Source organism: Henckelia pumila, chromosome 3 (genome assembly GCF_033568475.1).
Source record: "Henckelia pumila isolate YLH828 chromosome 3, ASM3356847v2, whole genome shotgun sequence".
Classification (NCBI taxonomy): domain Eukaryota; kingdom Viridiplantae; phylum Streptophyta; class Magnoliopsida; order Lamiales; family Gesneriaceae; genus Henckelia; species Henckelia pumila.
Window position 1 is genome coordinate 148,617,747 of NC_133122.1, and position 20,482 is coordinate 148,638,228.

Genomic DNA, 20,482 nt, shown 5'->3' on the forward strand with positions numbered 1-20,482 from the left:
TAATTAATTTGTGTCTTTATTTATTCAAGGTATATTAATTGCTAATACTTAATTCATGTCCTAAACTAAAAAAGTTATTAATTGAAAGCTATCTTAATTTTTTTGTCTATAAATCTAAAAAATTATTAATTTTGTGGACTTATTTTCAAATTATCGTTATAGCTATGTTTTTATTCCTTTAAATTTTTTGAACGCAATATTTTGATTATTAAATTTTTAAGAAAAATAAAAAAATTAAATCGAACTATTAAATTTCACCATTTGGTTCAAGTCAAGTGAAATCATATCATATATCGAGGTTCAGTTTCACTTATAATTAAATGTATTCCCCTCATTTATTCAATCATTCATTTATTTTTAGGAATTTGATAATCTAGCTAGACTTTTTGATGCTTTTAGGAAGAGAGATTATAAAACTAATGGTGAGGACTAATTGTGTAATATTTTTGAAAATTTTTTAGGGACCAAAAAAATATAACGACTAAAAGTGTAATCAACAAAATCGATATTTCTTGTCCAAAGTAAAAATATTACTTCTTTCGTCCCACTTATTTAGGCTTGTGTAAGTTTTCACGTATATTAATAAAGTGTTCAGAAAAACGAATTTTTTAAAGTAATTTCTCATTTTTTAATTAGTTAATGAAAATTTTAATAAAATAAAATAATTATACAAGTAGTTAATAATATGAATTTAATTTAATAGGGATAAATTGATAAAATAGTAGAAAAAATAACTTTTAATATAAAAACTAAATTATATAATTGAGACGGGTGAAAAAATAAATGTCGTCTAAATAAATAGGACAGAGATAGTATAATTATAACTAAGTTTTGTGTTGATGTATGCACTACAATATAATATTTGGCTAATAGAATTAATTAATGTTATGAAATCGTAAAAAATTTGCATGACAAAAAGTAGAAATCATATTTGAGTTTTTAACTTGTTTAAAAATTCTTATACCTAAGTTACTTAAACTCAAATCGATTTCTTTTGTCATACAGGTTATTCTTATACCTACATTACTTAAATCCTTGAAATAATTAATTACAAAAGTTTTTAACTTGTTTAAAATATGTTTGTTCATCCTCAAAAAAAATATTTTTTATCAATTTTTTGTCTGCTCGAATTTTTATTGCAAATATATTTAACATACATTTCTTATCAATTATAAATTAAGTATCACACTCCATAAATATTTTTTATGGCATGTACAACAACATGTGTCTTGATATATATGTAAATCAAATATTTTAAAACAACTCGGTTGAATTATTATTGAAGAAATTAAGCAGAAAGCATATTTGTTTTTTTATCAAGGCATTGTGGTATGAATAATGGTTGAAAAACAAGGGGCAATATAGAATTATTTTCTCCATATACTAGACTAGATATATACTGTGTTATTAACAACAACAATGAAAAAAATCATGTTGAGAATTAAGTTTTGGTGTTTATAAGTAAAATGCTAAACTGATGGAATAAATCGATACGAGTTAAACTGAAGAAAACTAAACTGAAAAGTTGAAACTACTTTGAAAAGAAAAGTGTGATTTTATGAGTAAAATCGCTCAACCGAATATTCAAGGAAAAGAGCGTCTTTATTAAGAAAACGCTAAACTGAAAATACGTTTTCATGATAGCCAAATTGATCCTTCTCAGTTCAACTAAACTGAAGACACTAAACTGAGTCATCAACTACCTAAACCGAAGTGATAAACTGATCTTCTGAATGCCTCACACTACATCAGCCTATCATCGCGCACGATTATCAGTCTACCGACGTGATTTGATTGGATAAGGTTTTTTGTCATATTCTGACACATTTTGTAGACATAGTGCCGTGATCCAAGAGAATGTCGGCTTCAGAGTATGTCGGTTAAAGTGACAACGCAACGGGTATATTTCTTCAAATTCTATCAAAAACCTTTTCGAAATTATTACCGTTGGTATCCAAAGACTATAAATGAGCACCTTAATCAATCGAAGAACAACTTTTGCGAAAAACGCTTGCTTGTGAGAATATTTGAGCCTTCAAGTCTGAAGAAGCAAATTGATTAAGGAACTCGAAGCACAAACACCTAAACTATTATTCTGATCATTCAAGGATCATCTTTGTGCAAAGTTAAAACGAGTTGTAAGCATTTGTATTTTATCAGTCTAGGACTGAAACTGAGTTGCAACTAGGAGTTCTTGTTTAGGCAGTGGATAAGTCCTAAACTGGATCGAGGTTGGTACAAAGCATCAACAAATAGTTCGAAATATCGATGTCCTGTCATTTCTTGTGGTAGATTAGTAATTATTAGGTTTTCAGCCCAAGTTCTTACTGCTCCTACCAGTGTCATTTTTATCATCCCATAAGTTAAAACTTGAATATTCTCACTTTTGTCTAATAATGGTGTTAATTAAATTTGTACTGATAGTTCATTTGCCCAATGATCTATCTTTGATTTTCTTTCTTTGGCTGTTGAACAACCTAAATCTAAGATATTCTGTTTCACAAATCCTGATGTTTTTGATTCTCTAAGAATATCTCTAACATCTTTATAAGATCCAGAGTATTGGTCTCTGTTATATTTAAATTCTTTATCATCTCTTCCACCACTACCTTCTACATTCGTTCGTAGATTTAATCGTGGTCTAGAATCATCTTCAGATTCTGATTCTGAAATATCCATATCTCTGTATTGTTCTGAGTCCTGATGTGAATGATATAATTCTTCTGTATTTACTCCTATTTGTTCAAAATCAGATGAGTCTGTTTCACTAAACATCTCCATACTTATGTTTGACATAACTAAGGGAATTTCTATACCATGATTCAATTTTGAATGGTGGTTCTTCTTCCATTTTCCTTTTTCCTTTATCTATTGGAAGAACTTCTTTAAGATAGTTTAATATTTCATTACTATGTCTTTTCTGTTCAATTATTAATCTAGTCATTGCTAAATCAATATATTCTTTGAAATTTTTCTTTAATTCTTGTATTAATAGATTGATCTTATTGATATTATTTTCTAAATCTCCTAGATCTTTTTTTAATTTTATTAAGGACGTCATTGCGATGAGGTTGATTCATTAACAATAGCTTGTTTAATTTTAAGAATATTTTGATTCATGGTTCTAATCTTTTCAAGAATATCTTCACCATTTCTAGCAAATGATAATGATCTTCTTGGTACAGATTGTTTTGTGATTTGGAGGTCATCTGAACTCCATCTTTTATAGGGATTTATTTCTTCAATAAATAATTTTCGAGGGTGTTCAATTCTTGTAATATTTTCAAACATTCTTTCAACAGAAATAGTTGGTTTTATTGAAATTATTCCTGTTTGAGAATTATTACTTATTGCTAAACCGACAACATAGTTTATATTGATCGGATGGTTTCCTGTTAATGTAAGATTATTTCTATAAAAGTAATAATCTAATGTTAAAACGTCATTTATGTTTTTATCAAAAAGAGATATATTGTATTGTGGATAAATACAAAATTTCATCTTTTTGTAACATAAGTTTCCTTCAATTTTTCCAAGGATAGAATCCTCAAAATTACGTATCCTTTTGTCACGAACTGTGATTTCAATTGGTGTATCTATTCCTTCTCGGTAGTGAGCTGATACTATTATTTCGATTCCTCCAATGTGAACATATTTCAGTTCAGATCGTTCTTTTTCATTGGCTTTTGTCATGATGGTATCAATATCTTGAGTTGTTAATAACTTCAGAGTATTAGACCTTGATTCGTTATTTATTTTACAAGATCGTTCTTTTGTACGAATCGAATAATAAATTAAATTTTTTCTGGGATTAATAAAATTTGAAATCTTGCTTAATATTCCTGGTTGGTCTATTAGATTTGTTTTTGAATTAGAAAACCCTGTTTTCTGTATCTCAACAAACTTATTCTGATTAAATATAATATTCAAATTATACTCTTGGTTCTCTTCAGATTCATCAATCTGACTATTTTGATTTGGAATTGTTACTTCTGTCATTTTAACAGATGATAGAACATCTTAATTTTCTTAAGGCTATTAAAAGCCTTTTTGTTGAATCTATCTGTTCTAATAAATTCTGAAAATCTTCGAAATTATCAATTGAAGATTGACAATTTTTAAGATGTTTCAAATTGTTTTCACAATTTTCTATATCAAAATTTATATTTTGAGAATATAAATTAAAGATATTAATTTTTGTATTTTCATACATTTTTCATTTAGTAAAAATTGTTACTTTTATTATTTTGTTTTTGTTGATCGAATTTTGATAACAAAGTTTGTTCTTATTCATAACTTATTGTTATGTCTTCAATTTCATCGTTTTCAGAAATTTGAATTATCATTTTCCAGTTGCTTGAAAAATGTTTTTTTTTATGATTTTTGAAATAAAAGGTTTGGAGATCTTTTATTTTATTCCATAATTGATCTATTTAACGTAAATCTTTTAGTAAGATTATTTTATCAAATAAATTTTTAATCTCAATATCTAAAGTTAATCCAGGCATTAATAATCTGCTTTATTTAACTGCTCTGATACCAGGTTGCGGAATTCTTATGAATTTCTCATTCATGTTCTATGATGTTTTACAGATCTATGAATTTCTCATTCATGTTTTACAGATCCGATTTATTTATAACAGATAAATATTTTCCGATTAATTTGGTTCCATTCATAGGTTATTATTACAAATTTTAGTTGATAAATTGATTCAAATATGGTTAAATCAGAAGTATTCAAACGATATTTATGAAATGTATCATATATTCATGATCATCTTCTATTTCAAACCAGTTTTTTATTATTAATCTTCCATTTCTTATAAAGGATGATGACATGATTAATGTATTTTGACTATTTCTTTAAATTATGGGATGTAGGAGATTTGGGAAGGTTACCTTGATTGAATGAGTCTTGGTTTTGAGCAGAGGCCAAATCTTTGCTTTCCCTTAACGATCACTTGATCAACTGGTACTTGCTTTATGGATTTTCAGGTTTACTCTAACCATGAATCTTCAATGGTTGGCTTTCAACCTTATCCTCCTTACGCCCTACTTGTTTAGTTATTAGCCATAAGGCTTAATTTTGTTTCTGATTTTATGTTTCTTACTTTTTGATAGTTTTTATACGCCTTGTATGAACCAGATTGTAAGAAACTTAAGAAGAGAGAGATACTCAAACTTCACATATCCATTTACAACACAAACATCTCCTTTTATAGGCGTGGAAAAACGCATACAGTAGTAAAAATAAAGGAAGAGGGGGACCATACTACATAATGGAAAACAACTCATTTTACATCTGAGTGAATGTCTTTCACATATGGTGTGGTCCACGATTTCATTTGTTTTCACATTGTGTCACTTTCTGAATCACTGGTACATTCGAACCATTTCTTTATTGGTTTGTTTTCTTTAACAGCTGGTTTGTCCTCTTTGACAGATGCTTCTTCTGTCTGAATGGGTTGGCAATGTCCACATTTGTGAGTGGAAATCATTGTTCTTAGTCTTTGACATAACATTTGTTGGGTTTCTCAGGTCATGTCAACTCTTGCTTCATATATTGGAGCTTCGAATTGAGCTAACATGGCTTGTTCTTTCTTTTGGATTGTCTCCTTGTGTCCAGTGGTTAATAAAATTTTACTGGTTGCAAAATTTATTTTAACATTTGAGTTTCCATCAATCTTTTCCGTCTTTGAGATCATGTCAATCAATGTCTTTATTCTTATCTCAGGAAGTGTTGAGATATCCATTACTGGTTTCTCTTCATTTGATCCTTCAAATAAAAACTTGTCTTTATTTTTTCGACATTGAATGTATATCATCGGCTGATAGAATTTGTCATTTTCCCAATCTGGAAGGGTTGAATGAATACTTAATGTTAACACTGGTTCGTCCTTGAAAACTGCTTTCTTGAACTGGATAATACTATTTCTCAGTTGATATGGAAATAGTTCTATCTCTTGATTGTTGGGACTGACTCCTAATCCGCTTAATAATCCATTTGAAAAGAATCTTGCGACTTCATGCGCTTGAGCTGAAACACCCTAGTACTACTAAATGCGGAAAAACTTTTTTTTTTTTTTTTTTTATACTATACTATATACATATACGCCCATACATATATGTATAAACTTTAAAAATAATATTACAAATAATAACTCGCTTAATAAAATAATAAACATTTATTTGATAAAATCTTGAGTCATGCAATAGATAAAATAATGTCTATAATGAAAATTTATAACTTATGTCTACTAAAATCATGAAAAATCAATAAGTAATCATAACCACTGAAAACATAAAAATATCCTGAATAAATAACTCATGCATAAATAAAACTCTAGCGAGACGGTCACGGGGCCACTGCCATGCTCGCTCATACGTCCTCGCCACCGGTAGGAGCTACATCATACTCACCTGTACCATATAAGCGTAGTGAGCCTAGAGGCTCAACATGTCTAATCCTTTATAACAAGGTTAAAAATAATGCATCACGTAAATACTAATACATATACATGTACATGGGCATGCATGGAAACATTTTTCATAACATAAATGCTTAATCATAAATCTTATACATAACATAACTTTCTTCATCATACATAACATAATTGAGCATGTCTTAAACATAAAAACTGTGTATGGTCATATCCATGAATGTGACTAATAACCGTGCCGACTGATCAGTCTAGAAACCATCGTACGTGGCGGTGGATAAATCCACCTCTATGCTGGTAGTAAACTACCTCTGTGTCAGTGGTAAAACCCACTTCTATGCTGGTAGTAGAACTACCTCTGTGTCAGTGGTAAAACCCACTTCTATGCTGTCACATCACTTCAATTTCCATAAAAATATTTTCATGCTCAATTCTTAATCATAAACACATCATAAAATATTTCATGTATGCATGCACTTAAAATATGTCCGTAATATATATTTAATTAATTTTAATAATAAATATACTTTTACTTAAAATAGACTTCATGCATAAAAATAATTAAATATATATTCCGAACTTAGTTTATTTTCATGGATTGGTCCAGACTGCTGGTCTCTCTACTAAACCCCTTAACTGACTTAAAGCCTGTTAACTAACTTAAAGCCCATAATTAAATAACTAATATTAAAAATTATAATTTTTACTAAAATAAAATACTTAAATGTTATTGGGCTTAAATAAAAATATTTAGGCCCAATAACTAATTAATTCATAAAAATTCCTAGACTGACCCAATAAAATCACTGACTAGCCCAAAAATTCCAATGGACCCACGGGCCCATAAAATTATTGGGTTAACTTAAAAATAATTTAAAAAGCCCAAATAAATTAATTGGAAGCCCAAATAATTTTATTTCTAATTAAATGGCCCAAAAATCCAATTAAAACATTAAACATTTTAAAAATTAAAATACTCGAGCCCGGCCCACCTAGCCCGGACCCGGACATGACTGACCCGACCCTAGACCCTACTGACCCGACCCACTACCCTTACCCGACCCGGAACCACCCAGAACCCCCCTACCCGACACCCCCCCTCTCCTTGCCCTCGGCTGCGCGAGCAGCAGCCTTCCGGGGCAGTTGTCGCCATGCTCCGGCCGTCCACTGGCCAGAGCACCACCACCTACCTCTAGCCCTCTTCAAGACGTTTCCAACCATGTAAGAACCAGCCCAAACCATCAAGTATAGAGGGAGAACGAAGCTCTGCAAAACTGCCTACCCGCAGCTCGCGCGCAGACAGGAGCAGCTGTGGCATTTTGCTTCGTTCTCGAGATTCCGACCACCTAAAATCGCGAAACCAATTGCAAAACTCAGCCAACATCTAGTAGGTTCCAACCCAACAAACCTCACCAAAAATAGTGGCCTGAGGAGGGAGAACGAAGCCTTCTCCCTCAGAACACAAATCTGCGCGATCTGGTGCACTAGAGGAGAAGTGCTTCGTTTCAGACCAGCCATGGACAAAACCAACAGGACCACACGACCACAAGGACCCTAAGACATGCCCTCAGATGTGGATTAGCCGCCTGGACCTTTACCATGCATAAAAAACGTGATCATACTCATGAAAGATCAAGCAAAACGTGAGAAAAAGGAAAGGAAAATACCATCTGCATATACTTCTGAACAACAAACATATATACCACAAACTTTCTGCTGTAAAAACCAAAATAATAGCTTATATGGTGTTGAGAAAAGAATTAAACATGCCTTTCGTAATTATTTGACAACGAACGATGCGTTTACGGGACTCCGGGACGACGAACCTCCAAAAATAACTCAAAGAACTCGAAGCTTTCGGCTATGGGGCTGTTGTTTCTGTTGAAGCCGATGAAGGAGAAGGGGAGGGAGAGGATGGAGGCGGCTTAGGCGTGAGTTTAGAGTGTAGGGTTTGGTTTAGGATAATTTTTGTGTATCATAATTATTAACTAATTAATATAGATAATATACCATAGAAAAATATAATTTAAAACTATCTAATAATAATAAAAATCTGATAAAATATCTCCTAATCTCGAAATTATTAAATAGGCAAATTTTAAAAATTAATAAAAGTCAATAAAGAGACTAATTTTGGCTAAATATTTTGGTATCTCGTCCGTCCACGGTCCCGTCTACGCGATCAAAACCAATTAATTTCCATAAATCACAAAAATCACTAATTTTGGGTTAAATGCTAAAATAACTTAAATCATGCATATAAATCACATAATAACACATAAATTCATTTAACCCTTATTTTAAAATTAATTTCTCCTAATTATGCATGCGAATTTACGTATTAAAATTTCCGGGTGTTACATGAGCACCTTGTAGTGTTCTTGCTCTTGATATGCTCTGTGTGTCACAAGTTTGTAGCCAAGATCCTGCAGATGGTTTGGCTATTCTCAAATAGTTTAGTGTTTCAAAGAATTCAGTTTTGAGTTTTTCTGGAAAATTTGTTTTTTCAAAAATTGGTTTTTGTGGTCGCAGGTTGACCATCTTTCTTTCTCTTGTTTCAAGGGCTCTTTTAAACGTCCTTTCTTCTTTTTCATTTTTCTCGGTGTTGGCTGTGACCACCGGTTCTTTCTTCTTTTCTTTTTCTTTTCCTTTTTCTTTTTCTTTGTTATCAGTGTTGGCTGTGACCACTGATTGTTTTTCATTCATCTCCATTATTTTGTCAAATGGAGTTGCTAACTTGATTGGTGTTCTTGGTGAGGATGATGATGACGAGGTTGTCATTTTTTCTTTTATCCTCTGAATTTTTTCATTTATATTCTTTTTCCTTTGTTGAAGAATCTGAATTTCTTCATCTATGTCAATCAATTGTTCTTTTAATTGATCTAATTGCTCCATCCTGTACAAGAAACATATATATATATATATATATATATATATATAAAATAGTTAGAAATTTAACTCTTTATCGTGAGTAATTCGAATAGTTTTATTATGCGTATCATTGCATTTATGAATTCTTTTGCAAGAATTGAACCAATCTTCATGAGATTGATTATTTTACTCATAAAATAATTCATGTTTCTGAATATAAATCTCATTTCATCAATTTATATTTTCCATGCTTTCTAAGGCATGTTCGGATGACTTGAAGTCATAAAATAATTCATGTTTTTGAATATAAATCTCATTTCATCAATTTATATTCCTCATGCTTTCTAAGGCATGTTCGGATGACTCACAGTCATTTTCTGGATCACTTAGGATCTCTTTTGTTATTCTGGTACTACAGATAGTATAATTTGGATGAAGTTCTCTAGTTAATGCGTCGGGTAATGAATTGTCCGTTCCTTTGACATGCTGGATCTCGAACTGATAATGGTTCAATTCCAATTGTCATCTAATTAACCTTGCTGCATTTCTCCCTGCATTTCTTGATATTTTTCTTGTCTTGAAATATGTTAAATTCATATTATCCGTTCTTACTAAAAACGGTTTAGAAATAAGATAAATCTCATAATTTCTAATTGTATATATTAAAGATAATAATTCTTTTTCATTTGAATGATAATTTAGTTGTGCACCTTGAAAAGTTCCTGATGTATAATTACATAATTCTTCATTATTCCTAGTAGCTGTTTTAGTAAGTTCTTCTAAATTTCTTTCTCATGTATAAACTTTTAAACATGCTCCCCAGTATTCATCTGAGGCGTCTGTTTCAATTATTATTATGTCTTTATTTGAAGGAAAATATAATTCGGGAAGATTACTAATTATCTTCTTTTTAATAGTGTCAATATAATTAGTATCTTCTTTAGACCATTTCCACTTATAGTCTTGTTTAAGTTTTGTCTGAAGAGGTTTTTCGATTTCTGCAAGTTTCTTAATGTAATTTCCAGAATAAGTTAATAATCCTAAAAATCTTCTTAATTGATCTTTATCCTTGATTTCACTAGAAAAATCGTGAATTTTCTTAAGTATATGCTGTTGTAAACAATGTTTTCCATCTTCTATTTATAATCCTAAATAATTTATTTTTGTTTTAAACAATTGTACTTTTTTTTTCAGAAAGTATAATTCCATCGTTATGACAAATATCTAATACTGTCATGAGGTCTTTATAATGTTGATCTAGTATTTTTGAATAAATTAATATGTCATCTATATAAACACAACAAAAATCTACATATGATTTAAAAGATTCATCCATATATCTTTGAAAGATACCTGGTGCTTGTTTAAGTCCGAAAGGTAATATTGTCCATTGATACTGTCCTTTTGGGCAACTGAATGATGTAAGTAATTGTGTTTGTGGTTCTAGCTGAATTTGCCAGAATCCTGATTTACAATCTAAACTGGAGAAATATTTCATTCCTCCTATATAAGATAGTAAATCATTCTTGTTTGGGATGTAATATACATCCATAATTATTGCATTATTCATTTTTCGATAATCAATTACCATTATTTTCTTATCAGTGTCTTTCTTACTGACATAAAAGGCTGGTGAAGAGTGTGGACTCTTGCTTGGGATGATTATCTTAAGTTTTAGTAATTCTTGAACCTCTTTTTCGAATATTTTTACATCATCCATGTTGCATCTTCTTGGTGCTTCACGGATTGTGATATTAGGGTCTTTAAGTTTTATTGAAGCAATGAATTGTTTTTTTTTCTTAATTTTGTCCTGAGGATTTTCAGAACAAATATCATGAAATTTCTTCATGATTTTTTTTTCATGATTAATTGTTAAAATATTTTCTATTTTTAGTTCTATTGGATTTGTATTTCGTTTATGAAAATTCTTTGTAAATCCTTCATTTCCTACACGAAATGCTGTTCGTATTTTAGGAATATAAATCATTGATGATTCTTTGTTTAAAGTTATGTGATTTTCAAATTGTGTAAAAGAAAGATATTCTCTTAAAAATTTATTTCCTATTATAATGTCCATTCCTGATTCTATTTGGTATATAATGGGTATTACAAATTTTGTTTCCTCAATTTCTATTTTTAATTTTTCTGCTACTATATCAAGCATGATTATTGATCCATCTCTTATTAATTCGAACTTTTAATCCTTTATCATATTTCTTCCAATAATGATTTGGAAGTATATGTTTGCTTTCTAAACACATACTTGCTCCTGTATCAACATAAGCATGTATATGATATGGTTTATGTTCTTTGATTTTAATTTGAATTTTTATATATATACTATTTGGATTGGTTTTGTTTTTATCCATTCTCTCATATATTTTTTATTTTTTAAAAAAAATTTTAAGAGATAAGGGTATAATTGGTATTTATAAACAAAAGTTTCTCTCTCCAGGGAGTTGAAAGTAAGTTTTATTTATGTAGAAATTTATAAATAAGTTAAAAATTGGTTTAGGGAGTGATTGACAATTAATCCTTAATATTTCTTCGTTGATCATGGTAGTATCATAAAAAACATTTTGAGTCATATTGGATGTGATAAAGATGTGATAAATTGTAGGTCCAATAGAATAGTGCCACATCATTGGTGGGCATGGTAGTTGGGCACTTGAAAGAAACTCTATATATATATATATATTTATTTATATATGTAATATGTATATATATAGACACACACCAGTTGTCACATTAAAATCAGTATGGTGACCATATTTCGTACTGGCTTATACGTAGAGTAGAGGAGTTGTATGGTAATGGTGGTGTAACGTCAATCCACGTAGAACAAATTAAAGAACCAACAATCCCAATTCCCCACCTAACACTTTGTCCCTAACTTAACTATCATTTATCTACATCGATCGTGATTAATATATATTACTTGTGAATTATATAAATTTCGATAATCGTCTTTGAATAAGATATCATGTTCTAGTTTCATTCATTTCAATCATCTATGAATAAGATATCATGTTCGAGTATTATGAACAAAAAAGATAAATGGGAGAAATAATTTTCATGATAAGCGCGATTCAACCCAACTCTAAGGAAGTGTTTGCAACCACTAAAAAAAGTAATTGTTAGCTTTTAGCTTAAAAAAAATTATTTTTGGGTGTTTCTTAAACCTAGATTATATGTTTGCTTAACTTAATTGAAATCCAAAAGCTAGTCATGTGGTGATTATGATTCTCCAAAAATGATTCTAATAAGAAGGTCATTATTAAAATCACTTTAATCACTTATTTATCAAACACTACCCAACTTTGATTTTTAGATTTTCACATATGTTTCCAAACACTACCAACTTTTGATTTTTCTTAACTTTTTTTATAATCTATAAATTAATCATTTTTACAAAAGCACAATCTATTGCAAACACTCCCTAAATTAGTTTGGATTCGATATAGAGTTAAAAAAAATGGTTTGGATAAAGTAGTTATTAAATTTTTATGGGTCTTCATGAGTTGCCTTTTCTCGAGGGAATTGCTATTGCTACTTGAATAATTTCTGTAGCTTGCCCTGTATAAAGTGGAACAAATCATCCAAAGATTGTTGGATTGTGACACCACCGTTTTGGACATATGTGCGTCAAAGAAAACTTTTGAAGATGTTCAAGTACTTTATAATAATTTTGTTGTGCTAAAATATTTTTATACTATAGTATTATATCCCATGTCGTAGATTTGAATTCACATGAGGCTAATCAATCACCTTTTATCTATATACATGCAATGATGCAATATTGGGTAGGAGATTTCAGAGAAACATTTTTGGTTTCAGCTTCAATATATAATCGTCGTGACAAACTTGCGGAGAGCCTTGAAGTGATTCAAAAAATTTATCACGGCTTGTCGCATATATGGTAGCGATTGAGAAAGCTTTGAGGAAGTACTTCTCAACTTTTCTTTCACAAAATTCGTTTGAGAGTTAAAAAAAAAAACTGAGAAGTGCTTATTATAAGCTTTTCCAAACACTATCTATATATGATGACTCGAGCTTTGTCATTTTCTGTGCCATGGTCTATCTTACTTGGATAGCCGGAAACGAGAAGATATTCCAAGACTTTTCTGCATATTTAGATAGGTTTTTTTTTACATCAAATTGCATGTATTTCGTTATATAAACAATCATAGGTGATATATTTGTATGAGAGATATGACATTTGATATATATTTTTATTGTTGTTTGGGCATACTCAGAGAGCGTTTGCAATCACTAAAAAAAGTGATTGTTAGCTTTTGGCTTAAAAAAATTATTTTTGCGTGTTTCTTAAACCTAGATTATGTGTTAGCTTATGCTTAACTTAATTGAAATCCAAAAGCTAGTCATATGGTGATTATGATTCTCCAAAAGTGATTCTAATAAGAAGTTAAATGTTAAAATAACTTTAATCACTTATTTATCAAAACACTACTCAACTTTGATTTTTAGATTTTCATATTTGTTTCCAAACACTACCAACTTTTGATTTTTTTTTAACTTTTTTATAATCTATAAATTAATCACTTGTACAAAAGCACAATCTATTGCAAACACTCCCTTAAACTATTTGTAAATTTTGATGTTCATTAATTTTTCTGAATGAAATTTTAAAAGTTGCGCGCATTAATCACTCTAATCTCCCTTGAAAATTTTGAAACAACAAAGTAATTCTTTGAAATATCATTTAGTGGAACTTTCCTTGAAAATTCTGGCAAAAATGAAAGAATGAGTGATTTGTAGGTTTGCTAGCTAGGTTATAAATCCGAGTTACATATAACGTTACGTAAAATGATAAAAAAATTTGATCATGATAAGAAAATGATAAAAGCCGCAAAATGAAAAAGCCCGTTTTGATTATTTTTTTTAAAGAAAAAGAAAAAGAAAAAAGAAATGTGAAAATCAAGGTAAGGACAAGAGAAGTGAAAAATTGAGAGAAGGAACAAACTAAAAGAAAGTTTGGGGTTTCATCAGCAAAGCAGAGCACACAGAAAAACATGTGGATTGTAACAGATTTTGCTGGAATTTAGTGAGAGTTGCTTTTATTGCTACTAACTTCCAAAATTCCAATTCAATTAATAGTGATAACTACCCATCTTTATTTAGAGTTCTTCATTGTTATCTTTAAGGTAGTGCAACCATAGATTTAAAAACTTTTTTTTTTCTAAACTTGAGATATTAATGTGAACATCTCATCGAACCCATTTTTTATTTATTCGAAGGAACAACAAACTCAATTTTTCTCTTAAATAAAATTCCGGATTCAATTAGACTCTTACCGAAATGATAATTATAAAGGGAGAATATGGTATTAGAGGGAGCCGGGAGGGAGTAATATAGTATGATAAATAATTCCTAAATGTAAATGATACGTGTGAATTGTGATCTAGTAAGGAAGCTAGCTAGCTAGAAATAATTAATGCTGCATATGTATAGAATTCCCGAGCCTACAAATTCTCTTATTCAATGGCACAAGTGCAATTGCCTTTGCTCATTAGCTAGTGGGGGACCCTTTCACACCAAAATGGACATTTTATTCAAAAAAAAAATGTTTTGGAATTTGTCTTTTTGTTCCTTGGCTCTGATTTTTAACCACAACAATCGTAACACGTAGCCCGCATGATTGAATAAAATCACGAGTTATCCTTAAGTTAGAAAACAAGTGCATGCAACTTACCATTCATTCATTGATATATATATATATATATATATATATATATAGTTTTTTTTTATGGTGCTCAATACTATATGCCCACTTTATGCCCATCATGTACAAGTCAACTCATATATTGTACCGGTCAACTCATTTATTGTACATGGTGGGTATGAAGTGGACATATAGTGTTGGACACCATAAAAGAACTCTATATAAATATATATATATATATATATATATATATATATATATATATATATATATAGTTTTGACATAGTTAACATTTAGTGTGTATATTATACGAGTATCGCTGAGATGACATTTTGTACATCTAATATGTGTACATCAATTTCGTAATTGTTCACATAAAGTTATCATAATATGTGTTTCATCATGCCAAAACTATATATATATATATATATGAAAAATTGTGGTTTAGTTTTATATATTTATAATCATTTGTGATTTTGATCATTTATGTTGTCAAACTTAAAATTTAATTACGTATCTTTCATTTTTAGCAATTTAATCTTTTTTTTTCGGGCCGAAACGCGGATATGACACTACATCAATATCATATCGACATCACATCACTACGATGTCCGAAAAAAATTAAATTGAAAAAAAAATTACAACCTGTGACTTAAATTTTACAATATTGAAAACCGAAATCATAAAAAAAGATAAATATATATGACGGAAAATGTAAATGATGGTATATATTTCATTAAAATAAATAATATTTTATCAAACTTGGATAATCATGATTTAAGAACAAATGTATATTTGATTTGGCAGTATTCATGCAATCAACCCCAACCCCTTGTTATGCATATACAAATTAATTCATAAAAAAGGAATTGGATCAAGGAGACAACCCCCTCGATCCCCCGTTTGTATGTAATATTAGTCATAATCGAAATTATTAGATGTTTATTGCTCATTTTGAGGAACAAGCGCGGAGGCATGCACGTTATAATTGGCATACCCTGGCCCGAAAAACAATTAATATACATTAAATTTAGTTTAATTTGTCAATGATATGGGGTTTAAATTTAAAAATAAAATATCTCAGTTCAATACTTAAAAGAATGAATGTTAGATTTATATATATATATATATATATATATATATATATATATATGAGGAATTTTCAGCTGTCCAACCATGTTTTCTTACTTGGTCCGCGACCCACTATCGGTTTTAGTGATGCGAAAAAAAAACAAAAACCACTAAAACCCACTATCGAGTTTTAGTGGTCGCGGACCAAATGAAAAAACATGATTGAGCAGCTGAAAATTTCTCTATGTCCTGTATATATAAATATGTGCACAAAGTTCTTATCAATGATGTTATAGAAAACACAAAATTTTAATGAAACACTTGTTTTTATTTATTTTATTTTTGACATTTTATATTTATTATTTTGTGATTTTCATCATTTATATGGGTTATCAAATTTTAATTTTAATCTGTTATTTTTCGATCATGGATTTACGCCGCAGAGAAGCAAACGTATAAGATGAAAATTGTAAATTTTTCTTTGTTTTTTTTTGTCTCCCAAAAAAATACTTTTCGTGCCACTTTCAAGTTTTGATGGATAAAGAAGTAGCTAGTTAATAATTCAAAAGCTAGAAGCTTCTTTACAAAGTCCTCTATCACTGCGACAAGCAATGGACAAATACCAGTGTCTTTAATTTTGTGTGTTTGAATACACCATGTCACTTTGATATAAGCAATCAATCAATTTAATTTTATTCTGAACCGTAATTATTAAAAAAAAAATGGAGTTATTAATTTATCTGAATAGCAGCTTGAGAAATTTAAGTACATGACCTTCGTTCGACCAATCTAACCTTCTCAAATTATATGAAAATTTTATTTTTTAAAAATCATTTTTATAGTAGTTTCCAAGTCGAAGTAAATTATTATATTTTAAGTTAAATTTAATTTGTTAAAAAGAAAAATAAAACGATGGAAGATATTTTTAACTAGTTGAAAGACGAACAATTAATAAAAACAACAGTTTGTCAAATTTTCGGGTTATCCGTTCAACTCTTTAGTAAAAATAGATTAGGTTTCTTGTATCTCCTGTTTATATTTGTAATGAATAGTAAAACTTATGGCATGTAATATTGTTATGAATCAGGTTAAATCGAAAATCAATCTTAAAAAATTAATCCGTGACATAATTTTACAAAAGTCATTGTGAGTAAAAAAACAGTAGAATTTATCAACCCGCATTCAATGGAACGTATCATGAAAGGAGCTCATGAGTCATGTCAATTATATATTTTAAATTAAATATATAAATACTTAACATTTTATAAAAGAAAACTAGTTACACGTATTATTATGCCACGTGGTAGTGCTAAATATAACTAATTAATTAACTTTGTGCTCGAGTTGAGAATATGTTGTATAGTAGAACCCATTGAATTATTTAGCATCAGTAAACAAAGCAGTACATTTGTGATTTGTGTATATATATAAATTTATTCTAGATTATTTAATTAATATATCTTTTTCTATTTCATTTTTTATTTTAAGGTTATTTTCTATTTAATTCACAACGAAAAGATTTTAAAAATTGAATATAATATCTGTTAATTTTTTATACTGGAATTTATTTCTATTTTTCAAAAAATGTAAATATATCACCCTCTTGAAATGAGAAATCTGTTAAAGTTTAACCTGCATAGTTTGCCGTGTTTCTAAGTTTCTTAATTATAATATAGTTTCTTTAAAAAATAGTTTTATACAGAAATTATTTACTTTTAGTCTTTAGAAGATACTCTACATATATATATATATATATATATATATATATATATATATTTAAATATTTTGACGAACCAACCAAACTCATATTTACAATAAAAAATAATATTTTTTTATAAATGAAATTGAATAAAAAAATTCCATCTCATAATTATAAGACCGTCTCATTGAAATTTTGACATGTATTTTTAAACCCGCATGATGAATATTTTTACACAGTATATTAATCTCTATTTTATTACGTTTATTACTCGCATCATCCCTAAAATAGAGTTAATGATATCATACTTCGGATAGTATTCAAATCATATATATATGATTTATATTTTAACACATAAACATAATATGATAAATCATTAAAGTATTAGATTTTCATGCCAATAATTAAAATAATACTCTTTTGTCAATTTTTTTTTTTTAATAATACCCTTGAAATAAATGGAACTATTCCGTAGAATAGACGGGACGATATATCAGTGAGTGCATGTAACATATCACCAGTAAACATTAATTGCAAGATGCTGTCTGCACCCGCCACCTCTCGCACATTTCATTCATTCTTCATCTATATATAGCGTAATACTATATGTACATGGAATTTTATACATTAGATTACACATAACACCTAAAATTATATGATTATCAATAAATATATATATATATATATATATATATAATTATTTTCATCACCAATTCCTTCCTATAATATTCCTTCTCCGGAAACGAAGAAAATGAGGGACGCACCTTATTCTCTGGACGAATTCCACAGCCGCTTATCTCCGCCAGCTTACACCGCCGCAGAGCCGCCGTCCAAATGCGACGCGCAGAGGTGTCCCTGGTGGCCGTACTCCAGCTCCAAGGAATTCAAGGCAAACACGGCCTTAGTCATCGTCATCCTCATTTGCGCATTGATCTGCGGCCTCGCCTTCAACTCCGCCATCCGCTACGTCATCCGGATGCATTACGGACGCCGCCGGCGGAGGGGACGACCGGAGGAAGGGAAGCCGGACCTCGAGAGCGGGCCGGGACGGGCGGAGGCGGAAATCCGGGTCCTGGATTACACGGAGGGGATGAAGCTGGCTGGGGAGGAGACGGAGTGCATAATCTGCTTATCGGAGTTCGCGATTGGGGAGAAACTGAGGGTTTTGGAGGATTGTAAGCATGGGTTCCATGTGAAGTGTATCCAACAATGGCTGCTCCTCCATTCTTCTTGCCCTACTTGCAGAACCAAGTGTTCGGTGAAATCCTCCACTCATTCATGAAAATATATCCAACGTTATTCATCCATGGCTGCCATTTTTCTGTTTCTTGGTTACTGGTTAGATTTAGCTTCTGCAGCAATATTCCTTCGATGGAGGGTGGTGGATAAACATAGCGTAAATTGCAAATTGGTCCCTTCATAATGGAAGATTTCGATTTGGCCCAATCAAGTTAACTGATTTTGTTTTGAACTGCTCAAACATATTTCTTGTACTTGATTAATATGCGATTCAAGCAATTTTTTTTTTCTTTTTTTTTTTCTTTCAAAAAAAAATGTGCTATCTCTGTTTTTGTTCTAGATTTAGGAGTATTGAATTAATGCATTCATTCAACAAGTTATTGAAAAGCGAAAGAAATTAATTATTAACAATTATAACTTCATAAATACAATCGAATCCCCAAAAATTACAATTTTGATTATATATATAGTGTGCAAGGATTTTGTGTGCAGAGCTAATTTTTATTTTCAGAGTATTTCTATCTAGAAAATGAATTTGCAAAAAAGAATTGTTGGAACACGTTCTCGGATCTGTCAGATCTGATACCCGTAGCAGCGAAAGTTTAAAAAATTTTATTTTCTGATCTAGAACGATTTCAGAGTACGCTTACCAAATACGTACGATTAAAATAATATGCGTAAAATAAAACAATAGTAAATTTTACCTCTCAAGTCTCAACTTGAGGTTATGGACTCCAACAGATAAATCTGCTCTTCTTGTATATCCCAGGAACCGATGCCTCGATCAATTCCTGAATCAGGTCCACGAACAAAATTCGAATTCCTCTGATAGACTGCACTAGAAAGTCTATCAGAAGTTTCTACGAAGAAAAATTAACAGATCTGATCTGTCAAACCAGACTGCAATTTTTGAAAATTGTAGACTGGATTTTCGAAAATAGGAGAGTGAATTTTCGAAGGTGAGGAGAGGGGATTTTCGAAACCCTAGGGAGACTGCTCTCTAGGTTTCGAAAATTATGAGCTTGAATTGTCTAATTTTTGTACTGCAATAACTTATTTATAATATGAGCTGCTAACAGCTTAGGGCCCGTTAGTCATAAGTTCAAGTCTGACAAGCAAAGCCCGCATGTTCAGAAATTAATATAAAATTTATCGTGACTCAAATTGATAAACCAATTTTACCAATATGTACAGAAACCTTTTCTGCACATTTTAAAGTCAAGATAAATTTTCTGAATCCGAATTCAGTGGTTTCCAACAATGACATCACCATGTCATTTTAGAAAATCTCACTCCCTATATTCATCAATAAGAAATCTTACTTCTCGTTCGCTAAATTTAACTCATTAAATTTAACTATCTCAACGGGGATTAGAAATCTATTACTTGTGTGACCCTCAATGGTTCAGGGATACAGCTAGCCGTGGGCTCACAACTCCTTATGACTCGGAACAACCATTTCCAACTTGCCCATCGAAT

General features: G+C 30.3%; 1 protein-coding gene across 1 annotated transcript; it reads left to right on the forward strand.

The window, feature by feature from the left end:
* The first annotated feature begins 18,469 nt into the window (after window positions 1–18,469).
* LOC140893046 (RING-H2 finger protein ATL79-like) lies at window positions 18,470–19,365 on the forward strand. Its single transcript, XM_073302119.1, has one exon. It carries the CDS (start codon window positions 18,516–18,518, stop codon window positions 19,044–19,046), a length of 531 nt encoding a protein of 176 aa, XP_073158220.1. The 5' UTR covers window positions 18,470–18,515; the 3' UTR covers window positions 19,047–19,365.
* The last annotated feature ends 1,117 nt before the right edge of the window (window positions 19,366–20,482 follow it).

What these genes read in the sequence shown, in the direction of transcription:
- LOC140893046 (XM_073302119.1), top strand. Translation starts at nt 18,516, where the DNA reads ATGAGGGACGCACCTTATTCTCTGGACGAATTCCACAGCCGCTTATCT.